The sequence below is a fragment of the Anoplopoma fimbria genome, chromosome 2, assembly GCF_027596085.1.
Source record: "Anoplopoma fimbria isolate UVic2021 breed Golden Eagle Sablefish chromosome 2, Afim_UVic_2022, whole genome shotgun sequence".
NCBI lineage: Eukaryota > Metazoa > Chordata > Actinopteri > Perciformes > Anoplopomatidae > Anoplopoma > Anoplopoma fimbria.
Window position 1 is genome coordinate 14091835 of NC_072450.1, and position 17850 is coordinate 14109684.

The 17850-nt window shown below is 37.4% G+C and overlaps 1 protein-coding gene across 1 annotated transcript in view; it reads left to right on the forward strand.

Moving 5' to 3' along the window:
- ush2a (Usher syndrome 2A (autosomal recessive, mild)) overlaps positions 1-17850 on the forward strand; it is a 190074-nt gene that overhangs the window by 54188 nt on the left and 118036 nt on the right. The window contains 7 exon segments of the mRNA XM_054614583.1: positions 554-674; positions 841-988; positions 1954-2235; positions 4258-4433; positions 5021-5168; positions 9827-9933; positions 10550-10673. Coding sequence (XP_054470558.1) covers positions 554-674; positions 841-988; positions 1954-2235; positions 4258-4433; positions 5021-5168; positions 9827-9933; positions 10550-10673 — 1106 coding nt within the window.

The window sequence follows — 17850 nt, forward strand, 5'->3', positions numbered from 1 at the left end:
AACAAAACATTCAGAATTGTTAATCCCTTCAAGCAAGACAGTCAAGTGAAATTGAGGTGAAGGGGACTTAGAAAGCTCAGTTAGGTTGAATTAAAGGAGAAGAGTGAGATGGAGAACATCAGATATAGAGAACAACCAAGTGAAGGACTTTTGGATACAGGAGAGTGTGAAAACAAATGGAAAATAAAATGAAGTAGGAAAGGTTAACATTTAATTTGCCTCAAACACAGTTTTCCTCAGGGTACTAAAATACAACATGGACAATTTGAGATTAAAAGGATATAGATGGAGTTGGGAGTATCAATAAGTGTTATAATACAGAAGGTTACTGAGGGAGGTTGTGATGAATGGGAAGAGATGGAGGATTGACATATGAATGGAAAGGATCAGTCAAGTTTGAAAGTAAAGAGAGAAACATGGAAAGTTTGAAACAAGATGGGACGATTAACACTTACATTTTTTTTATGTAAAAACTGTCCTAGTGAGCTAGTGGAGTGATAACTAGAGATGGAATAATGAAGAAAAGAGTCATTGATCATCACATCTCTCACAGGTTTGTCCTATCATCTATGGAGTCTGGTGCAGCAGAGCCTGTCATTCACTACACAGGCCTATCTACTGAGGCTGTGGCGAGCCGTCTAAAGCCCTTCACCCAGTACACTATAACACTGGAGGTATGTGGGGCAATCATATGCCAGTATTTAACTTTATAAACTTTGTATTTATTTTATTATTATAGCAATGTGAAACGACTTTACTTCAGAGTGATATAACAAGTGTGCTTGAGCCACACAGCGATCCTACAAGATGTAAATTAAAAAATCCTAACCTTGTCTACAGGCGTGCTCCTCCGGTGGGTGCACTTCTACCCCACCATTGTCTATTCTGACAGCCTCTGTCCCCCCACAAAACCAACCCCCACCCAGAGTCACTGCTTCGGGACCTCATACACTGAATGCTTCCTGGGAGCCCCCCAGTCAGCCAAATGGTAGGACCCCAAACACACCCATGCATACTGCACAGCTCATGTAACATGTAGAACTACAGAATAGACATGCACAAACACAAACTGTACACACGTCACACATCCATGCACTAAAAATGCATGTGTTTATTAGAAGTATATTACAATTAAAAAACATAACAAACATATACATATTACTGTTCATGTGACATTGAATAATTGAGTAGGATAATCACACAGACTAACACTAACATGAAACACTTGCCTAGTAGCATGGCTTTTAGGCTTGTGTCACTGAAGAAGTATCACACACATACACAGAAATTCGTACTGAACTGGAACTGCCTTTGGTAAATCCAGAGAGCTTTGTAATGGCTCTAAGGCTCTATGTCATACAAAGCCCTGTAACCTGGATTTCTCTCTCTGTTTGTGTCTCTCATTTCTTTTTCTTTTTCTTTCCCACTGTCATTCTAAGTCTTGTTACATGGGTTTCTCTGTGTCTCCTTCCTCCATGTCATTAATTCATTGTTTAAAGAATGGTTGATATAGCTTTCAACTGGACACTACTATAATGTCAGTCCTCATCTGCACATCTCCACCTTTTTTTCAGCTGAGGTAGTCTCAACTATAATCATGTTTATTTCTAGCGATTTAGAAAGCTAAGGGTGGAAAGTTAATTTAGTAAGATATCGTCAATCTAAAGTTGTTTTTCAATTTACAAATGTTAGCATCCTGTTGCCAATAGGGAAGAGAATTATGCAGGGATACAGCTTCTAACGTACTTGATGCTTTGACTCACTCAACTATCATAACAGGCTGACTTGGCACTTAAGGGTTGAGTAAGGATGAAAAAAGAAATCTGGTGCAGTGTTTCTTAAACAATTCCTTTAACTTTGATTTCAGAAAATACCTGTTTAGTTTTGATTGTTGTTTAAGTCATCAGTGTTAATCTTTTGGACTCTTTTTTTACTATTTTGCTCTCTGTACAGGTGTTATCACAAGGTATGAGGTTTTTCTTCGTGGACCAATGGAATCACAGAATCTTTCAAGTCCTGCTGTTGAGAAGCGAGTGTTTCTCAGCGCTGGTTGGCTGGATCCAAGTGTTTCCCCAGAAGAACGGCTTACCAATATGAGCACAGTCTCCCCCCCTGAGAGCAGCACCGTTGTAGGAGATCTGCAGGCCTTTTCCACCTATCAGATGAGAGTTGTAAGCATCAATATGGCAGGAAGTGTCACGTCAGGGTGGGCCACAGCACGCACCATGGAGGGAGGTTTGTAAAGTTCATGATCATAGTTAAATTAAGCTTACATGGATTTTTTTGTCTTTCAGTCCTGGGGTGTATCCAGGGTCAATAAAAGGGCCAAGTTAAATCGATTTACTTTTAAAATGGTTACTATGTAGGTTGATATTTTAATTAATCTTTAAGTGATTACACACCAGACAAAGTCAGATGACTTTATAGTGGACAGAAGGGGGTTTCTCCATAGATAATAAGTCATTTTCCTTTCCATTCCAAAACTCCTAAGGTCTCTTTATATACAGTATATACACGTATATACACATTTCTTTTTAATATAAGTTATGGCCGTAATGGCAATCAAAATGGCTTGTGAATGCTGAGGTTTGGACTCTTCCAGAAACGGAAGAATGTAGCATAAATTAAGGAAAAATATATTTAAATGATGACAGAGATCTGTGTAATGTAATGTTTTGGTCAAAATAAGTTCACCAGATGCTGATGTATGTAATACAAATTAATAGTATTATATTAAATTAATACAGGCATTTCTCAAAAGAAATGTAGAGAAAAGAAGGAGGGAGGAAATAAAAACGGTGTGTGGGGGAGGGGAAACTCATTAAGGTATTTGAATTTCAAATAGATGATATGGCTCATTAGGACTAAACGATTGCCTCCAACATCACTCTAAGCTATGTGTCTGGATAACAAGCATATGATAACACCATTTTAAATGTGAAGTGTGTGTCGGTGCTTGTGCACGTGCGTGCGCTGTGTCAGAAAGAAAGAATATGATTGTGGTTATGTCTACCATGAATCACATTTCACAGTATATTTCACAGCTAGATGCCATCAACAGCAGAATAAAAGAATCTTTCTCTTTAATCTGTCATGTAATAGTGGCTATCAAAACCGTAAAATTATGGAATGCTTAAATCCATTAAATCCACATAATATCCACCAAGTATCGATTTTTAATGTATCTCTTTGTGTCTAAGTAAGTATTTTAATTTTAATTAACATACTGTAAAAGGTTAATTTTTATTGTAATAGGTGGCACTCAAAGAAAAACTTTTCTGCAAAAATATTGAGGAATCAACAACAGTGTTAAGTAGTCTAAACCTTTACATCTCAGAGATTAACAAAGTGTCAGGTATTAGTGTCAAGAACATATAATCTAAGAGAAAATGCATCTTTTAAGACTCTTTTCTGATTTTCAACATTCAAAAAGTGAAATTCTCATAAGAAGCTGATCTAATTAGATAATAATTTAAGTCATGCTCGCCGAACGACCGGTAACCAGATTTGTTTGGGTCCTATGCCCTGGACCACTGGGCCATTTTGACCCTAACTACTCAAGGTCAATGCCTAACCTTAACCAATCATCCCTCTTTCCACCAGCTACACAGGGCGGGTCTCTGCCAAGAAAAGCAGTGAGATTTATAATTACGAGTCAAATTGGCTCAAAGCCTTGCGCTCTTTCTGGGTGCTTGTCGTAGCCCTTGTATTTGCTAGACTCTTGATTCTGCTGTAGCTTATAAAAGTTACTACTTATTTAAGCTTTCAGAATATGCTGCTTAAGTCACTTTGAGGACACTATTTACACTCCAGTCGGCAGTCCTGAAGTTAGCAGTTAAAGTTATCTTATTTACTGCAGCTTTGGGGTTCTGTTTTAGCTAATATAATTAATGCATAAGATAAGTATTAACTTAATCAAAAAATCAAAGAAAATGATACACTAAAAAAAAAAAAGCTTTGTAAACAAATCAGAAATTAGTAAATTGTAGCATTATAGTTAAATTGACTAATTGAACAGGTAAGAAAAAAGATGTGCCGTGTTCTGCTAGCATTAGCGTTAGCTAACTGTATTTAGGGGTTGGTACTTTGCGTTACCCTCTAACCCTTTTTATGTATTCTCAAAATGTTCAAAAATGTATTCATATATTTACTGATTTGTGTATTAATGATTTGTTATTGACTAGTTCAACATTAATGAATGTCTAACGGTGTGTGATGTGTTTATTTATACACATTAATGTGTGGCCATGTTTCCAGTCCCAGAGTTGATGGCACCTCCAGAAGTGTCTGCCCTGTCATCCACCAGTCTGAAAGTTTCATGGAGTGCTGCTGAGGGTCAAGGCATCATTGCCAGAGGACAGGTCACAGAATTTCGGGTCAACTTGCTCACAGAACAGACCAATAATCCCTATGCACCTCCGGTTATTAGTCAGGTGACGTACACACACACTTTCCCTTGCAAATCATTAGCAGGACAACTATAAAACTATCAAACTTTCAGTTGAGTAAAAACCGTGCCAATGTAAACACCTTTTATTTAATATAGTTTTCTGTTCTTGCTAAATGCTATTTCATTAGCTCATCCTCAGTATTACTGATGTTTCTTCATGCTTTTATTGTGTTGACAATATTCTCACCTGCAGCAGCAGTAATGTTTTGGAAGCAGAGAGTGAATAAATATGTCACTGACCCAAACACTTTGAACTGGCAATTCAATGAAAATTGATCTGATTTGATATGTCTATAATCAAAACACTGCTATCTAAGCAGATTATGTTTGAACGTGGTTGTCTGATTGTCAAAGTTATTATACAAATAATCGTGCTGCTGTAGTGTCTGGGTTGTCAGGTCATGTAAGCAGCTACTACACTGTCAGTGTGTGTGTTCCAAGTTAACAAACTGAGATCACTGTGTATGATGCCTGTTTATTGCCTCTGTTTCTCTCCTCTTGTCTTCCTCATAAAGTGAAAAATAAATTGTCACAACAAGTTTTAATTCCCTCTTTGTCTCACTTTTTCAGGTCTTACATAGGGTGGGACCATCGTCACAGCCTGTTTATTTAGTGAAAGGACTGAAGCCTTACCATGTGTACAACTTCACTGTTACACTCTGTACAAAGACAGGATGCATTTCCAGTCTGCCAAGTGCAGGGCGGACCCTACCAGCAGGTAAAACAAAAAAGAGATGCACACAAACACACATGGATGCAGACAAACAGTAACAAAAGTACACAAGGCTCCACAACAGTAATCAGCTTTGTAGAGAATAGGTTTAAAGACATGAAGATGCTGATAGAGCCAATATGTTGTCCATACAGTATATATATATATAGATAATGGCAGTCAGATACAACTGCATGCAGTATTAAATCATTTAGGTGTGTGGTATTCTCTTCATAACTGCAACACAGACTTCTGACATAATGCACACTGGTGTCCAAAAGCACACAGTTAGTCATTGGGTACTTGAGTGGAGACAACATCGGTCGTGTTAACCAGAGGGGATATTCATGGCGCGCGGCAGTAAAAACAATTTACTGTTAATTACAAGGAGAAAAATGTGGCATAGCACACACTTCCTGCTGGCCATGAATCAAACACACACAGAGTTACAGAAACGCACATACAGTGTCTCTCTCTTTTAGATTTATAACCATTATGGAAGTAGAATGAATTAGCTCTGGTTAATAACACGGCCACAAATCTATGGGACTGCGATGAGCGCTAATTGATCAGTGCAGGCTGACATTGACACACACGCAATTTTTATTCAAAGTGTTTATCTGTCAGTTTCTATCTGACGCTCTGTGGCTTACTCATTTTTTTTACTCAATCCAGCCTTCACTTCACTATCTCTTCCTGGCATTTTCACTTAAACATAAAATAGCACATGGCAGCATACCAACATGAATCACTCCGCAATGTACATATTGCACGCACACACATAAACACACAGACACACACACACACAGATCCACACCTGACCCTCCAACACACTTTCCATCTGTTCACTCATGGTCTCGACTCTTGCTGCTCATTTTATGTCTTTTTGGGATTTGAATTTGTTTTGTTTATCCTTTTGGTGAATAGACAATCGTTGCTGAACGGTTGTGAAAAAAAACCCTTTTATCTATAAATACTTGCTCAGGGATTTGGGCTTTTGAAGGTATTCTAAACAGCTACATCTGTTGACATAGAGAATATTTTCATTTCACAAAATTCTCAAAAAGTCCTTCCTTGTGTTTATTGTGATGAATGTTGCTTCATATTGTAATCGGTAGACTTTTTAAATGTATTTTTAATGGCTACATCTGTTTACACAGCGACAATGTTTATTTCAAGTGATTCCAAAGACTTCTCTTGACTGTAATACAGTACAGTACAATATGGCTTATTGTACCCAGTTGACTTTTTGAATGTATTTTTAACAGCCACATCTGTTGCCACCATTTCGTCTCATCCAATGCCAAAGTTGTCCCTTGTTTCAACTATAAGAAATGATAATGGCATATGCCATTTAGCAGATTTTTTTTGATATGCATAGCATGTGCCACTTCATTGGGTGTTGAGCTTCTGTTGTAGCTCCACACCTCAAATCACTTTTTCTCATTCAGTTTTAAATCATCTTGAGTGTTCGCAGAAAATAGATAATAATAGTTTTAGCGGATAATCTAAGCTATTTAAAGGTGCATACCCCCTTAGGGTATTAAAACAGTTTTTCCTCTGTAACCTATCAACAATAGGGAGCAGATAAGCTTTAACGATGAGATGAAAGAAAGCTGTTGCTTACATTTATTCTTTTTTCGTGCTCATTTTTTATACAGTTATTGTAGTCTAAGACAACAATATTTCCAAAAATCTTCAACTGAATTTGTTTAGTTGTAATTGTAATATACTGTTCATATTTAATTTGATTTTAGTTTAGTTTTATTTGTCATTTTTTGCTGCATCAGAATCAAACGTTTTGACAGGTTGTTAAACCCAAATCATCCCTGCTTTCCTCTGTGCTAAACTAAATATTTTTTTCTTTTCTGGAAAACCCAAATCCCTGAGAGAAGAGAAATCTAAGTGCAAAAAATCTAAACTTCAGATTCATTTTGCGACAGAATCCCTTACTTTATAATATATTTGAAAATAATCTTTATTGTTGAAATATGTTAATATTTAGTTCTTTAAGGTTTCTCTTTCCAAACAACTGTAGCCTCTTTGGCCCTTGTTAGTGAAAATCTGAAGAAAAACTAAAAACTTCTGCATGTCCAAAAAGTTGTTATATTTGGTTTTAAAATTGTATTTTTCAGAATTTAAATTAACGTTGCAACATATAATAATAAATAATTATGTTAAATGAGTGAAACTGTTTGTGGATGTAAATTATCCTCACATTAAGTGCTACTCCTAGTAGGAAGTACCTGAGCGTGGTACTGATGCACTTATAAATCTACCGCACATAAGGCTGTGCCATTAGAGCCAGCTACCATCTGCTGTAAGTGAGCAGACAACATCTGCGAAACCACTGGAGTTACACCAAAGCACATGACTGAACATTAGCGTGCACACTGAGACAGGCGTAACGACACAAGGGAAGAGCTCTCCGTCCATGTGTGTGGATGCATTTGCAATTGTTTCAACGTGAGTGTCTTTCCACAAAGTTATCGATCAAGACGTAAAGTGAGTGGCTAATCAGGGACTGATGGTGATGTTTTATGTATCCTACATCCATAAAGGCTTGTTCTACAAGACATACACACAGAGACACACACACACACATACACACTCACACTGTAACACCACTCAACAGAACAGGAACTTTATTGATTTACGCATAATTGGCCTGAGGCCCTTCTTGAGGAGAGAAATATGCATGGCAAGGGATCGCGATGTCAATAAGTGGTGTGCTTGTGTGCGTGGTGTAACTGTACGCTAAGAGCCTGTTAAGACATGTCAGTCGCTGTAAAAACAGAAAACACACACACATGCACAATTGCTCCTGGGAGCTGGCCCATGATTTAGCTGCTTCATTACCATGTCGGCAGCTAAAATTAACCTTTCTGGTGGACTGTTAACCTTGTGTGTTGGTGTACATGTGTGTGTGTGTTTGTGCACATGCATGATAAGGCAAGTGGCTTTCGTCAAACTGAATGTGTCACAGTGTTAAGTACGTTTCAGTGAATTAACAAGCAGACACAATAAATGAAAACATGACACGCAAAGAATAGATTAGAATCCCAATCGATCACCAGTGTTGATAGCTGTCTCTTATGACACAATACATGCCGACAAACATATGCACACACACTCTTCTGTCCTTTAGAAGTCTGTCAAGGTTTGCAGTGATTTTCCTTGATATGTAAGTTTGGTGGATAGAATAATGGTTGTTGTCCAGTACATGCCGGGCACTCTCCAAACCTGTATCCCTAATTATGTTGTATTTGATTAACTGAGCAAATAAAGCAAATCTTTTTTTTTTTGCCACTATTGCGTAGTAGAGCTGCAAGTTTTAAAAGATATTGTGCCACATGTAATAACATTTTAGGATTTTTCACTATGTTACATGCAGTTAAACATTCTGTGTGTAGAGCAAAATAGGCCGAACGCATTGAACGCAATCTTGGAACTCTGACAAACATTTTGCTTTTTATTTATTTAATTATTAACTGTTAACTGAGTGTAACTGGGTACTTCAGACTGTAAACAATGACCAGCACACGAAAGAAGAAGTCTTGGCTCGGAGATCGTTTATCCGCTGGCTACACAGGAAGATCCTAAATATTGTCCGTTTCCCTCACATATCATCGTCAGAAAGATCCAAGATTTCCAGATCTTGGTTAAACCAAAAGACAAATTTGTTTTCTAGCATTTCATTCATCAATGAAATACACCACTGTTTAAAACAAGTTGTGCGTGCGTGCGTGCGTGCGTGCGTGCGTGCGTGCGTGCATGCGTGTGTGTGTGTGTGGCACAGTCAATGTTCCAAATGTCACCATAGCTCATTTCAATAGACTAGTAAGCTATCGATTGGCAGTAATTTATGGTTTGATGTGCCAAGATGAGCCGCCTAAGACAACCTGTCCACTTCCCTTTTAAGAGCTCTATTAGAACTCACACTAAAGATGGTCTGCATGTGTGTCACCGAGAGCTAATTTACTCCTACCACACACCATTTAGACCATTACTGAAACACACACACACACACACACACACACACACACACACACACACACACACACACACACACACACACACTGACAGAAACACAACGATGGAATGACACTTAATACACGCACATCTTCCCCATCTCTATACCAGTCCATCACTTGCCTCTCTATCCATTCCTATACATCTCCTCTCACCATATCAGCCAGTCTTTGGTTGATTTATTTATGATACATGTGGAAGCTACAGCTCAAGTAGCGCTCAGTATGTTCAAAGGGACATTCAATTTAACATCTAAAGTGAAAGAAGGAAATTAAATTGACCCCCTGTTAAATGAAAATTGGACTTTTGTGCAGTCTAGACATACAGTAGGTATGAGATGAAAAGGGCCATGAAATTTTTCTTCTCGAAAAAACTCACAAAATACAAAATCAGTGTATTGATGATTACAACCACAACGTGAGAATGTCTTTGAGTGTGTTAGGTGTTGTGCATTGCTTAAGTGATTCTAGGTACTCACATTTACATACATTTAACAAACAAAGCACTCTTGTAAAAGCAATAGGGAGGTTCATATATCCATATATTATGGGAACCTGATTTAAATATTAGAAAAGTTTTAATTTGCATTGAGTTGGCATTCAATCTCTTATGTTCTACCTTTCTCTCCTCAGCTCCAACAGGACTGTCTCCACCTCATTTACTTCCAGTAAATGAAACCACCATTCAGATAGACTGGGACCCCCCAGCCCAACTCAATGGACCAGACCCCCTATATCAGGTCTGTAAGAGGATTTGCTTAAATACAGTAAGCCAGTTTTACCTGCTTTACATCAGCCTGTTAACATTCTCATTGAGGGCAAATTACTATGCTGATGTTAGCATTTAGCTCAAAGCACATCCTCTTGGTGCCACTAGGATGTGCGTAGACTCTTAACCTCGGTTATGCTCACAAACAGACACCTACTCGGACAACTGCGGACTCAATAGACGTTTAGTTGTTCTGTTTATACTCTCCGCTTGGACGTTGCTTTCCACACATGAGCAGGAGATTGCTATGCTACCAATTTTAGTGAAGTGGCTGCGCAAACAAGTCTGTGTGGTCTCAACAAATTGGCGGTATAAGGACATCGCACAGAGCCTATGTGTACACCCCCTGATGAAAAATTGACGTCACCGCCTCTCGTAGTCATAGAGAGTATTACTTGGCTTTAGTTTTGTGTCTTAATTTGACCTGGACTTGGACAGTATAGTATTTGTTGTAATTCTGAATGTATTAAGCTGAAGTTGAACCAAGACGAGCATAAAATTAAATTGAGTATTGGTGCTGTAATAGGTACTGTTATCATAGTTATATTATTATTATGATTATTAACAACATTATTTTCCTTTTTTAGGTGGAGAGGACGGACGTCTCTTTCTCTGACCCACAAGGTCCAGTTGTCAGAGGAACCAGATTCTCAGGAAACAGTTACTACCAGTTTCCCAGTGACACCCTTCCTGTCAACACTGACTTCACAGGTAAGAAAGTACTGTATATCTAGGTACATGCAGATGTCTGTGTGTCAGATAATGGAGGGCATGTCCATTTCCATTACTATAAACTGTACATGTGAGTATGTGTGCACATGCATACATACGTGCCTATATCTGTTGTGTTGTTCGGTGATCGCACTGCAGTCTCTCAGTCTTCTAGTGACATTCCTTTAGAATGACTTCCCCCGTCATCTTAAAGGACAATTATCTTTCTGTTTACCAGCATCATTAGAGGGTTGAGCTGCACAGCCAAACATGTTCTGCTTCATCTGAGAACATCACCCAGTCTGACGCTCATAATTAATGACTGCTGATACTAATCAGTGGGATTTGAGCGGGCAAAGCTCTTAGATGCCACTTGAGATTACTTCACTGTCCTGAACAAACCTTGTATCACCAGTTATGTCTTTCTGTGTGGACAAAATTTTTAAATTTGGATCATAGATTACACCCCCTGAAGCCATTTTAAAACTGAATAATATATTTCAAATAATAATAATAGATTTATATCCGTTAGCAAACCAGTTTTCCAAAACTGGTGACAAAAACCTGACTTTGGGAAGCTAAAAGTTTTTATCTGTAATCCATATGTGATTGCTACAACTGTAATTGAGTCAACAAATCTCCCTTTGTTGGTCACATAATCTTGTTCCACTAATATACCCATATATGTTTGCCACCCACCCAAAGTGTACAGTTAATTTTACATCTAACATATCAGGAACATCCAGCCCAAAAAGTGTGTCAGTGTCCTAATATTTTTGTTTTATACGTAGAAGATCACCATGAGAGCATGCAAATCTTTGATTACTTTAGATTTAAACAGAAACTTGATTATGGAGGACTTTTAATATTAACTATTAGCACTGAGATTATGTATATATTCTTGAGTTACTTTCTTCACAAAGGTTAACTTGTGTATGAATATGGATGTGAGAAGTCTGAATGTGTATAACTCTATGAAAGTGAGAAAGGTTGTGGCTTTAACAGAACATGAGTAACAGGCAAACCTTGTCTGGACTATAATTTACAAATATCACGGATCAGATTTTTATTATAATGATATCACACCTCAGATCTCTGTCCTGTACAAACAGGTCAGACAGACAAATAGTCAGACAGTGCACGGTTGTCTTGATGCAAATCTGGTTAAATGTTGAGGAATCCCAACAGTTGTCTTTACTCTTATTCTTTATATAAGCTCATGGTTGGTGGTTCTTGTTCATTGCTCCCTCCCAACGCTGTGTTTTTATCCCAAATCAACAAATGATGATTTTTGATCTTATCCATGCTCCTTCAGCACAAAGGTAAATAGATGTATCTGAATACTGCCAGCAAATAGATGATGAGCTTTGCTATTGAGCAGTGCCTCTCATCTCCTCCACTTTCCTCCTTCATAAAGGGTAATGGATCAGACAATCACTTTCAGACCGGATCTATTCTGGACCATGAATGTGTCGGCAGTCCTCAAACCATCGTCCTTTTACAACCATCAATACTAATAGCATCATCTACAGACAATTATTCCCATCGAAGCGCATGGAACAGCGAACAAATCAAAGCCAAATTGGATTATGAATGTAATGCAGTGTAATGCCCCCTCGAGAGTCAATTGATCACAGAGGAGAGACTCGTCAATCGTTGACGTCTTATGGAAACCTAGTAACTCCGGCAATGACAACTGGAACATATTTCTAAAAGTAGAATCTTTGTATAGACTTTTTTGTTCAGTCCCATAATGCAAGATCTCTTGATATTTCATTCAGCAAACATTTAGATTACGCATTGCTTGGAAATGTGGTTATTTTGAGTCTTGAGAAAACGTTTATATACATGTATTTATAAATGCTTCAAAGATCCTGGTGGGCTTTCTGTAGGAAACAGCATAACATCATTTTTCTCCATCAACATTATGCATCATTATAGAAGTATTAGTAGTTTTTTGTTTTCATAAAATTTTAATTCAGGTTCTTACTGTAGGCGTTCTCCTTTCTCATGTGAATTAAGGGCACATCTTTGATCAGAGGCCATATTCTGTATGTTTAATATCAATACAAATCAAGGCATTACCATGTAAAATCACATGATATTTGCCATTTCACTTAATTTTATGGCCACTTTACTCAAATTATTTTGGCCAAATAGGTATTTTTCCATTTGCAATTATTGTGATAGAAGTGGATGTTTCCGTAATGATAAGTCTGCTCACTTGTGATTAACGATGCTTCTTAATGCTGAATGAATTTAGGGCACTTGAGGTCAATATTTACCACGCTGAATCTTACTTTAGATAAAAAAGGATTATAACCATATGCGATCATGCTGTGATATGAATACCCTATAAGTGCTTGTTTCCATAAATGCATGCTAGTCCATTCATCTTATCTGAAGCGCTACAATGTGATTCCTGCTCTCCTTGTTCATCTTTGAATTAAGGATACTGGTTCTAAACAGATTATGAAATCCTCTCTCCTCATTTGTAATTCTTCAGTATTTGAGCCTGAAATGGCATGATTGGAAACAGGATGAGGGCCTGCTCATATTTTCCATAATCCAGATGTATTTCTACAACCCACAGTCAATGAAGAGCGATGAAACATTACAAACAGTTTAGAAAAAACAACGAAGAAATTAATGCAGGAACAAATAGACTTGGATAATTTCCAGACATGTCTAATACAGTACATTTCTGCAGCACCACTGCAGCAACTGAGCAGGAAAGAGGGAAATGTTAAATGATACAAATTATTTTTCCTTAATTAATATGATTGATTGCCAGGCACTGACGTTGAGAGGAGAGGGGGAGAAATGTGTGAAGGGAAAGTTTGCACAGACATCATTAGTTTTTCCCCATTTAAAGATTAATCAGAAGAGGCTGGGCTCTTTAATTCTGTCATTTGTATATTTAATGGGCTGCTGCAGAATCTATGGGTGTAATTAGCTAGCTGCCGCGCTCTCATTAATACGCCAGGCTCTGATTAATGCCAGCACAGAGCTAACATGACTGGAGTTATTCAGGTTATGTTGTGTAGATGATTGCACACAACCTCCACTGTTTACTGAGACAGAGAGAAGAGTAACACTACAATACAACTTGAAACAATACCTACCTAATAAATAAGACTATACTTAAAACTGTAAATGGCTAAATACTGCAACTTTTTATTGTTACATACTGTTGAATGAAACATAATTCCTCCTTGTTCACTCTGGCAAAGAGAGAGAGAGAGCAGCAGTAAATTCATTATGAACAATAAACTATATTTAAAACAGTCCTTAATAAGTATTTATTAACGAGACCCAATTTGAAAAATATAATTGTCTCACTTAACCTAGAGTTGATGGTGTGAGTATAATTGATTTTATGTACTTGTAGGTCATAAAATGTTTCTTTACAGTACATTAAGTAATACATCACTCATGAAAGCAACTTCTAGATTTTGACACAACAGCGCTGTAAAACAAAACAGGTTTTATTTAGTGACAAAGATCTCTAAAAACATTCCTTTTTTTTTATACCCTCCATGTCCTGGCCAGAAAAGGAGCTGAGCTGACTCGATATTCTTCATTGCATGCACACAGACTTGTTCAGTTAGTCGTTGCATGACTTTTAAATGGTTTCTCAACAAGAATTCACAACATGAATGTTTATTGTGGATTATACATGTTTCTGCATGTCTAGTTGTGAGGCATGTAGTTGGTGATATTGTTTGCCCTAGAGCAGAGTGTCTTCACATCAAATGGCCAGATTGTCGTGAAATCTGGTTGATATTCATAGTGCCTGGCCAAAATATCAACTACTGCACAGGAAATATCAGAATGGTATACAAGGAGCCCAGTGTGCACACATTTATGAACTCCAGACGTTGGTCCTTTAATCTATTACATTGGTTCTCAAACTTTTTGATATTATACCTCCTTTCAGACATTTTTTCAGCTAAGTACCCACTAACCAGCACAAAACATTTTGGAAGTAAAGGAAATTGTTTGTTGCAGCAATTGACAGTTAATGGCAGTTAATTATTGCATTAAAAATAGAAGAATTGAATATGCGATGTGGTTTAGCAATCTTACATTTTTTATTGAACTTATACTATAATTATTTTAGAAATGATTCATGCATGACTGATTTTTTTTTTTTAAACATCTATAAACAATCTCACGACCCCCTTTTTAGGAACACTGATCTATTACATTTTTGAGCACATTCATCTTCCCAAAATAATGATACTGCAATTTCAGGAACTTCTTTTCCTTCCATTGCAGCTCAAAGAAAAGCAACATTCTCAGTGTGTTTATGTCTTTTTCTTCTAAGAAGCAATGAAAAGTGGACCCATAAAAGTAATTTGTTCTCTCTTAATTTTGGAAAATATTTTACTTTGGGGGAAAAATTAAGTGACATTTGAAAAGATGTTCATTATATAGTACATCAAATTCAAATAAAATTAACTGATTAGGTTGTCTTTTTTACAATCAAGTATTTATCAACTGCATTGAATTGTGTAGTGCTTTCTGAGGCCTGAAAAAAGTTTGTGTTTATTGATTATTATATTTAGCATGTGTGTTTCTCTGAGGCTTTGGAGTGTACCCTCAGGTGAACAAGTGCATGCTGGTGTTTTGTGTCTGTGTGATCGTACTATGCAAGTGTTTGTGTGTGTGTGTGTGTGCTTGCATGTACTCTGTATGTGTAACAGAGACACCTGTCAGGATGTGTGCTCAGGTTTGTCTGTTGACGGCTCCAAAGTGGTTGTCAGTGTGAAGTAGCACAAGTCCTGTGGGGAAATCTTAAGGAAGTAATGCTGAGCACGAGTCACTTTAGATGCTGCACATTTGGACATCGTGGCCAAGCATGTGTTGACAGTCTGTCCCTCCCTACTGCACAGACTCACACAAACATGCAGAACATAATAAGCCAATAGTTGTCTATTGTTACCTTATATCTTGCAGATGTTAGTATAACAACAGTATATAAAGTATACACAAAAGGCTCAATTTCTTGTAAACAAAGATTTATACTTTACATGATACAGATACATATATAGTCACGTTGACCTTTCTGCTATTGCAAATAAGGTCTGAAGAACATTTTTTACAATCCTTAACACCATAACTAGTGTTTGGCAACTGTGGGGCTTATATTGGACCTCTTGAATGCATCATCGTTTACCATTTAAGGATCTTTGCACACAGCTGTTTTGTATTGTAGGAACATGAACTCCTGTGCTAATGAGGCAGGAATAATAGTTGTGCTGTTGGATCCTGTGAATGTGTGTTAGGGTCCCACGAGCCTGTTCCCTGTGTAAAGGACTGGTTGTGAGTGTGTAAGTGTGTGATAAAATATGTACATTGATTCACATGCTTTGCCTCAACTTGAAGGGGTATCAGAAGGCTATTTTAAAGTCTACTGTCTTAACTGTTAATATTGATCCAAATCCTCTTATGCCACTGTTTGGAATTATTCCATATGCAGTTATCTGCGGGAGGCTATAACATTTCTTTGCCATTTCTACCGTCCTGGCAGGTCGCCTGACACTTTTGAGGTGGAAGGAGGCCACCCCGCCCTCAGTCACCCACTAGATAAGAGATGTATGATCTAACCTGAAGCTTGAAAACTTTCTCAAAAGAGTTGTGTGAAAGTGTAGAGATATTTTATTGTTTCGAACAAACCCTTCACACAGGTACAGGAATAAAAAAGGAAATTATCATGTTTTGTTTTGACCCACACACCTGATTTTTGACCTTTCGGACCTGATCTGCTTAACCTTTCATAATTAAGGTCTAAACTATGGTCTTTCATTGTGTTCACTTTGATCTAAATGCTTACCATGTTGTACATTCCTTTCTAAAGTAGAGCCAGAGAGAATACATCCCATGACCACATCACTGTTGAATGCATAGTTTGATAAGATGTATAACTGTTTGCACCATAGTTAGAGCGAAAAAAAGAAACATATGATTTATAGGAAGGAGCAAAGTTGGGAGTGGAAGAGGTAAAAAGAAAATTGAAGATGCAAGGAGAGAAAACATTCAGATGACGCTATAGGTGGAGAAGGAGAGAATAAAAAGGTCAAGAGAAAGAGGAGGAAGGTTAAAAGCGTAGGAAAGAACGAAAGGATTGTATGAGCGATCATGAGAGTGGGTCACAGAGAGAAGGTTAAAGGGGGATAATGTAATGTCAGGTATCTGTCATGACTTCACTCGTCTCTGTGGTGACAAGGTCATGAATGTAAATGGCAGATGCCTGCTTGATGTACAGAATGCATGTTCAATGTAAAGAACATCTTTGTCTTGTTTTTGCTTTATACTACCATAATAGTTATTTTACATTTGTTTCCATTTAGACTTGTTATCCTGTGCACTATTTGTAATCAATGAATATGATCACTGCTTAATCAGACAATTATAAAAAAGACCCTTTTACGTTCCTACTAGATCCAAGGGTTTTTCTTACACTCACATTGCTGTAAAGCATGAAGTGCAATGATATTTTCCTGTTATTCTGTCACATGTATAGGATGCCCAGAATGGCAGTCAAAAATGTCCAAAAATGACATTAGAGTATTTGTATAAAAAAAGAGGTTAGAACTATTCAAATATCTATGTTTGTGCATTATGTCCATAACACGATGTCTGGCCTTAGCAACACAGCACACGGCTTTATGTTGAACTTTTGTCTTAAGCCCTGTTTCTAGTTATTCCTGTTGCACACTTTGAATGCATCGGTATGGACGAGGAACGGATGATCGATGAAGATGAAATGAGGAGTTGAGGAGTCTATACAGTACCTCTTTATTTTACTACAAAAACCTAACTAAGGTGGCAGCTGGCAGATGTCTAAGGGATAGCCTTAAAGTGTCCTACTTGCTTTAGGCTTATTATATTTTTCTAGTTAATATCACAATATAAGATGTTTGTTCTCTGTTTTAAAAGTTTTAAAAGTCTGCAGAATTAGCTGTTAGCAGCTCCTGTTTGCAGATTACCCATGGATTTACAGACACCAATAACTAGATTACTTTGATGTTAAAGATGTTTTTTTATGACCTCTAAGTAGATTTATGGATGTTCATTTGCAAAGGATATTGCAGATATAGCTCCTTGGGAAGTCAAACTGCAGGAAATCAATGTGTGTTTAATGTATCTGTGTTAAGATTTGACTAAGTTA